This window comes from Austrofundulus limnaeus, unplaced genomic scaffold, assembly GCF_001266775.1.
Source record: "Austrofundulus limnaeus strain Quisiro unplaced genomic scaffold, Austrofundulus_limnaeus-1.0 Scaffold12, whole genome shotgun sequence".
NCBI classification, from domain to species: Eukaryota; Metazoa; Chordata; class Actinopteri; order Cyprinodontiformes; family Rivulidae; genus Austrofundulus; species Austrofundulus limnaeus.
The window spans coordinates 2,756,405-2,763,824 of record NW_013952414.1 but is presented as its reverse complement, the minus strand read 5'-3'; the positions used below and the strand labels follow the sequence as shown (position 1 = coordinate 2,763,824).

The window sequence follows — 7,420 nt, the reverse complement described above, 5'->3', positions numbered from 1 at the left end:
ATTTAATATAAGGCAAATAAGAGAAATAGGCTATGTTCACACTGCGGCCTAATTTATTTATGACAGTCTGAACGTGACAAATCTGATTTTTTTCAAATCCAATCCGGGTCTTTTCAGTATGTGGTACTAAATCAGATACATATCTAATGAATTTCTTTGTTTTTGTTTTAAATTATATCTGATGTTTTTCAAAGTGACCTCAGTCTGAACGCTCATCTGACTTTTACTTCATCAAGGTGGAAGTAATTGGATCGATCAACTATTTAAATATTAATACCAACTTTGTGCAGTTTAAGTCTTGTAACTCCACACGTCTTCAGTTACAGAACAGTTGCTTTCGTCTTTTTTCTTTTAATTTTCCATGTCCTGGATGAATGAGAATCTACGGGAATATGTGATAATAGTTCATGTCGTATCGTATCGATACTAAAGTTACTGGATCAATACTTTACTTTTAGCACGTGGACATGCTAACACGTAGCATCCATTACTTCTGTAAACAGCCAGCTGAATGTGACGACCTGCAGTGTGAACATAGTCTGGGAACGTGAGCAACAACGAATCACTTCTCCTATAAAATCTCTACTGATTCTGTCCTGGCAGGCCTTTAAAGATTACACCAGTGATGACATGAATGTAGCGCCTGAGGACCGCGTTTGGGTCCGAGGCTGGTTCCCCATCCTCTTTGAGCTGTCCTGCATCATCAACAGGTGTAAACTGGACGTCAGGACCAGGTAGGCGGGGTTCTGCTGTGCTGCAAGRTAAAACTGTTCAAATTAAAAAGGGAAACATCCGCCGCAGCATGAAAGTGTGTTTGTGTGCGTTCGTCAGGGGGCTCACGGTGATGTTCGAGGTGATGAAGACCTACGGGCACACCTTTGAGAAGCACTGGTGGCAGGACCTGTTCAGGATCGTCTTCAGGATCTTTGATAACATGAAGCTGCCCGAGCAACAAACCGAGGTGCAGGTTCTCACCCCGGGCTGCTCGTACCGGTTTCTCCATCTTTATTCTCACTGAGGTCATGTTTGTTCTCCCAGAAAGCCGAGTGGATGACCACCACATGCAATCACGCACTTTACGCCATCTGCGACGTCTTCACCCAATACTTCGAGTCGCTCAACGGCCTCCTGTTGGACGACATCCTGGCTCAGCTCTACTGGTGTGTGCAGCAAGGTGAGCGTGAAACCTGAGCGACGCTTTGGACTTGTTGAGTTCCTTCTTTCATGCTCGTCTCGGCTGAGTGATCATGCTCATTTTCAAGGCTAAATTATTAGCTTGTTTGTGAGCTGGATTATAAATGATGATTGTAAAGTCCCTGTAGACGTACTGATGTTTGTTCTGTCCTCTGCCTCGTCTCCTCGTCTGTAGATAACGAGCAGCTCGCCCGCTCAGGCACCAACTGTCTGGAGAACGTGGTCATCCTGAACGGGGAGAAGTTCTCTCTGGAGACCTGGGACAAAACGTGCAACTGCATGCTGGACATCTTCAAGACCACAATCCCACACGCGTAAGCTGCTTGTTTAGTTTTGTTTATCCGTTTTCACGATGCTCTGTCTCTCTTACGTGTTCCTGTTGTGTTTTAAAGGCTGCTAACGTGGAGACCAGCAGGAGCAGAAGGAGAGCACTACACAACACATAGCATGTCTGACAAACAGCTGGTGAGGAATTATATACAATTATACAAGATTTGCATGTTTTAAAATGTAGAATTTGACTTTTTATTTCTTGGCATTCCATGAGTAAATGTGTATCAGCTGCCACTTTTAAGGCTCATCTTGTGACGAGAAATAACGTTATTATGTGAATTCTTCACAAACACAATATTCTATCATTTTTTATTCCGTACATTTTTCAGAACCTATCTCGTTCTGCAATTTTTGTGCTATTTCAACAATTCATATTTCAAAACTTTCAGCTCCTTCAGGATGTTCAGGCTATGATTTTTGGTTTTTCTGCTCTTTATGCGTTTTTAGCTATTTCACTTTTTTATTTTCAGCATTTTCAGTGAAATTTTAGCTGTTTTTTTTGCAATTTTTTCTTTTGTCTACCACTTTACTATCTGTAAGATAATTTGAACTTGTCTGCTACTTTTAGCTTATTATGCTAATCTTAGCTGTTTTCTGCTATTTTAGCTATTGTTCTGCTAATTTCTGCTTCTTTCTGCTAATTTGAGCTTTTTTTGCTTCTTTCAGTTGCTTTTTGCTTATTTCAGTTATTTACTGCAGTTTTAGCTACGGTTCAGCTGGTATTAGCTGAAATTGTTTTTTAAGCTAAATTCACGTTTTGGGGGCCATTTTAGCTTCTTTCTGTTCTGCAAACATGCCCCTTCAGCTTCCTTATGCTAAATTCATCATTTTCAGTAACATTTTAGCCGTTTTGATGCACATTTTGGCTGTTTTTGCTATTTTACAACAAATTTAAACCTTTTGGTACTTTATTTTTTCCTGCTAATTTTGATTTTTTTTACACCACTTTCACCATCTGTAAGTTGATTTTAACATGTGTCTGCCGCCGTTAGCTTAATAATATGCTAATTTTTGATTTTTTTTTCTGCTATTTTAGCTATTCTGCTAATTTCTGTTTTTTTTGTGTGTGTGTTAATTTTTGCTTCTTTCTCCTAATTTGAGATTTTTATGATTTTTTTCATGTTTCAAATGAACTTGCATTAAACTTTAGCTTTCACACTAGCATTTTCGTAGAATATGCAATTTCTCTAGTTCCTTTTATTTTGTGTTGGGTGATAAAAATGTTTGTTTACTTGAATAATTCAGCTTTTATTCCTGCTGTAAATCTAATGTTTAAGTTTTGGTGTTTTTATTTTAGTTTTTAAGTCTAATGTGCTGCCCCCGTTTTGTGTTTAGGACTCAATTTCCCAGAAGTCCTTGGACATTCAGTCCCGCTCCGACGACCAGCACTCCATCAGCAGCACTGACAGGGCTGCCATGGAGAACCGGCGTCAGAGCCAGCACAGCTCGGCCTCCGGTTTGTCCGAGGACGTCTTGAGGAGCAGGAACCCGACAAGTAATTTCTGCTTTCCTGACCGCGTTCCAAGTGTTTTTTTGTTCCCTGATGAGCATTCACCCGTGTGTTCCACAGAGATCCAGGAGCAGCGGTTGTTTTCGGCTCTGCTGATAAAATGCGTCGTGCAGCTGGAACTGATCCAGACCATCGATAACATCGTGTTCTTCCCCGCCACCAGTAAGAAGGAAGACGCCGAGAACTTCGCCGCTGCTCAGGTACAGACGGTTGGAGAGCGATCTGATCCTTTCAGGTGTTTAACGTGTTCGTTCCGTGCTTTAAGGCAGCACTAATCTGTTGTCGTTTTGAAGCGGGATGCGGTGTGTGTGGTAGATGTCCAGGTGGAGCCCCAGGACCAGGGGATGTACCGCTACCTGACCTCACAGCAGCTCTTCAAGCTGCTGGACTGCCTGCTGGAGTCGCATTGCTTTGCCAAGGCTTTCAACTCCAACAACGAGCAAAGAACTTTACTGTGGAAAGCAGGTAGGAGGGTGAAATAAAGAATAACCTGCAAACTACCGTATTTATTCATGTATAATACGATAATCATTTTTGAGCTTACAAAGCATAAAAACCTAATTATCAATAACCTGTGTATAATACTATCCCCCCACTTTATGGATGATTTTTAGGGTTAAATTTCTAGTATGAATAAAAACAGTATAATTGTCTTTATTGGAATCAAATTATGATTGGTTTTAACTGTGTTGAAGGTTTCAAAGGCAAGTCGAAGCCCAACCTGTTGAAGCAGGAGACCAGCAGTTTGGCGTGCGGGATGCGTATTCTGTTCAGGATGTACACTGATGAGAGGAGGCGGGACGCCTGGGAGGAGGTCCAGAGACGACTGCTCAAGTAAGCAGCAGCGCACTGTCTCACTGCTGACAGGCTGTACCAGTTCATAGGACCCACAGCAGCAAAGAAAACTAAAATAAACTCCTTATGCAAGTTTAAAATCTGTTTTGTTTTGCTCTTTTCATAATGGTTATGTTATTCGTAATTTTCCTGTTTTGGTTGTTCTGCCTTTCTGAGATGTTTGTTCTTGTTTCAGTGTGTGCAGCGAGGCTGTAGCGTACTTCCTGGCTCTGACATCAGAGAGTCACCGAGAGGCGTGGACCAACCTGCTGCTGCTCTTCCTCACCAAGGTGCTGAAGATCAGCGACGAACGGGTAAGAAATAAAAGCACTCGCTGATCACAAGTCCGTGCATGGTTCCTCCTTTCTTTATTCTTTTCAAAATAAAATCGCAAAAAACTGAATGGAACTAATTAAAAATCCACAGTGTTTGATTTCTGCTTTAGCTATTTAAATCCAAAATAAAATACACGGTTTCTGTTAGTGATACCGGAAATGATGGAAGAAGAGTTTACAGAGGCAGGAAAAATGCTTAAAAAAATGGGAACCGGTCCTAAAGATTGTGGCAGTGGCTGCACTCAGACTTTATTCTGCATCTCTTGGAGTATTAAAGTGATTTTTTTCACTGTAAAATAGCTCTCAAGATGCATCAATTCCTTAAAAGCTGTTTCTAAAGTGCTCAGTGAAAAGGTAATACACCAGGAGTTCAGAACTGATGATTTGCAGTTCTGCCTGAAAAATAAAGGTTGTCTTTTCACTATTAAAATGAAAAGGAAAGGAAAAATGTAGCCTTTTTCAATTTTGTTTAATCTAATTTAGTTTTAAAACTAAAAAACTAAAAAAAAAACACAAAATTTTTCTTTTTATTTTGAAATTAAAAAACAAACCATGCACAGATTGATCACTTATTAATGCTATAACCCATCATGTAGACCAGTAGTTCCCAACATATTTACCTCAAATCCCCCTTTTCTTACTTCCAAGCCAAGCCGAGCCCCCTCGCTACCCCCCACCTCTCCCAAAGCCTCATTCAACTTTTATCTCTTTATTAAAATAATTTAAAAAATAAAGTGAATAGTTACAAACTTTTATTTGGAAAAGATTTTAAAATGAGATCTAATTATTCAAATGAACTTTCTTTGTTGATTTTTATATAAACCCATCTTATTGTTTTATCTTTTTCTTCCTTCGTCTCTCATCGTCCTCCCCGATTCAGTTCAAGGCCCACGCGGCCAGGTACTACCCCCTCCTGTGTGAGATCATGCAGTTCGACCTGATCCCCGAGCTCCGAGCCGTTCTGAGGAGGTTCTACCTGCGCATCGGCATCGTCTTTCACATCGCACAGCTGCCTGGACCCGAGCCGGACCCGGGGCCCCAGCGGGGCCGGGTCGAGCCTGAAACGGACACGGAGGTCGGGGAGGAGGCCGGGGAGGAGGCCCAGTGATGCTGCGCCTCCATTTAACAAAAAAAATCCCTGCTGAAGCCCCGCCCCCGTCAGATCTGTGTGGCCGTGCTGCACCTCCTCAGGGCCCTCTGTGTGTTTCAAATCAAACACTTGACTTTAAGAGTCGATCGTGGATCAGCTCCCTGCCCACACCCCGTCACCGCACACAAAGAGCCCAGGTGGAGTCCTCGGTGCACCAGGTGTAGCGACGCCTCCACTGACTACTGATCAAGTTACCCATATGGCTGATCTAAAAGAGTATATTTCAACATGTGTGCTTCTTACTGTATATTTAAAGTGAAGGGTGAATGATCTCAACATGCAAACTCTACGTACTCGACAACTATGAAATGTGACATTTATCAGGCGCACTGCAGACGGCTAACATCAGTACTGATGAAACTAGTTGTACAGATCTATGTAATATAATCCTATAACACTAGATTTTCTTTATTTTTCTTTATTTGATTTTGAGTTTTCCTCTGGATTTGCTGCACTTATTTTTTTTAATGCACTGGAGATTTTACTTTTTGTGATAATTTATTTGACTGCACCACCTCCTGCAGCTGATCCCTCACCGTAATGAAGCCAGACTGTGAGAAAGTGAAGGGTTAAATTATTCCATTTTATATATTTGTTCTTAGGTTTTTAATGGATTTAAGAAACAAACAAAAAGATGAGCAAACTGAAGCTAGCTGCTTTTTTGAGTCACTATTTTCTGTTTTCATGTGAGTTTAGCTTATCACTTTTGTGTACAAAATCAAAGGTTAATAATATATTTAATGTTTTTGTTCATTTTGTTTTTGTTTTTTTGTTTTGCGGGGAGGGGGGGCGGAGCTTACATGTATAGAGAAAATGACAAACGTCAGCTGTGCTTTAAGTATGAATGGGATGCATTCCTGCTCATGGATGTAGAAAACAAAATGTATATGATACAGCAATGTAAAGTTTTCTATCTTTCAAAAGATTATGTACGACTTTCTGTACAAAACATCATCTGGCATTCTAATCAGGTTCTAGATCAATAAAGTTTTTGAACTTGGTTGATTTGAATTTAAGAATCTGTTATGAATTTTATCTGTTCCATTCATGGTGAACCAAGACAACAATGAAACATATGAACCTTTATTTTTTTTTAGTATCACTTAACAAAAAACAAACCATAGAGAAGTTAATGATGCGATTACAGATTTGGACCTTACATTAGTGGTCCTGTTTAATTAGATGTGTTTTTGATGGAGAAACTCACCCAAAAAAAGTATTATTCAGTATCGAGTAAKTAAAATATTTGTTCTCATTAGTGAAACTGCATCTGTGCCACGCTCAGAGCGAACACCCAGTGGAGACCAGCTCATGGGACTATAAGGTGGCGTGTCAGGCAGGGAGGAGCTTCTAACCTGCTACATGTGTAGAGGTTGTTTATTTATTTTGATCTTTCTGATGTTCCGAGCGGCGCGGGCGAAGATCTGTCGCAACAGTTCCCACAGAGACAGGTCTTCTCAGAGCAGAGCCTGAAAGGTACAGAGATGTGAATTATACATTTCTTACAGCTGTTATATATTAAATTAAATAATTTTTTAATTGGGTTTCTGTGGAAAGGTGGGTAAAGAATATCTTACCTGTTGCAGATTATATTTACATAGAACCCTGTGGTTATTTGTGAACTAAATGGCAGCAGAAGCTAGCTGTAGTCGCTTTTGTTGAAGCCTGGGACACGTCATAATATTTCTGCCAGAATAACATGATGTGAAACTGACGGACAGGTAAAAGTTTATAAATCATTTTTTATGTCAATCATTGACATTTTTGAGACTAGAGTTTCAAGACTGTAATCCCCACTCAGACTGGTCCTTAGGGGTGTCCAAGCCTGGTCCTCGAGGGCCACTATCTTGCATGTTTTAGAGGTTTCACTGATTCAATGTGTGAATAGCAGGTTTCTGCAGAACATGCAGAGGTAATACAATCAATAAATTAGGTCTGTTAGAGCAGAAATACAAGTAAAACATGGAGGATAGCAGCTCAAGGACTGGATGGATGGATAGATGGATGGATAGATAGATAGATAGATAGATAGATAGATAGATAGATAGATAGATAGATAGATAG

General features: G+C 40.4%; 2 protein-coding genes across 3 annotated transcripts in view; one reads left to right on the top strand and one right to left on the bottom strand.

The window, feature by feature from the left end:
- The window catches only part of arfgef1 (ADP-ribosylation factor guanine nucleotide-exchange factor 1 (brefeldin A-inhibited)), a 52,887-nt gene extending 46,531 nt beyond the window's left edge, over nucleotides 1–6,356 (top strand). For both annotated transcript variants that reach the window (XM_014002295.1, XM_014002296.1), the window contains 11 exons: nucleotides 604–734; nucleotides 832–961; nucleotides 1,039–1,174; nucleotides 1,370–1,508; nucleotides 1,587–1,659; nucleotides 2,863–3,022; nucleotides 3,098–3,237; nucleotides 3,331–3,502; nucleotides 3,733–3,871; nucleotides 4,068–4,185; nucleotides 5,087–6,356. In XM_014002295.1, the coding sequence (XP_013857749.1) occupies nucleotides 604–734; nucleotides 832–961; nucleotides 1,039–1,174; nucleotides 1,370–1,508; nucleotides 1,587–1,659; nucleotides 2,863–3,022; nucleotides 3,098–3,237; nucleotides 3,331–3,502; nucleotides 3,733–3,871; nucleotides 4,068–4,185; nucleotides 5,087–5,314 (1,566 nt within the window). In that variant the 3' untranslated portion in view covers nucleotides 5,315–6,356. The remainder of the gene's footprint in view (nucleotides 1–603; nucleotides 735–831; nucleotides 962–1,038; nucleotides 1,175–1,369; nucleotides 1,509–1,586; nucleotides 1,660–2,862; nucleotides 3,023–3,097; nucleotides 3,238–3,330; nucleotides 3,503–3,732; nucleotides 3,872–4,067; nucleotides 4,186–5,086) is intronic.
- Nucleotides 6,100–7,420, bottom strand: part of cspp1a (centrosome and spindle pole associated protein 1a) — a gene marked incomplete in the record, with an annotated part of 14,327 nt that continues 13,006 nt past the window's right edge. Inside the window, 1 exon segment of the mRNA XM_014002297.1 lies at nucleotides 6,100–6,825. Within this exon segment, the coding sequence (XP_013857751.1) occupies nucleotides 6,734–6,825 (92 nt within the window).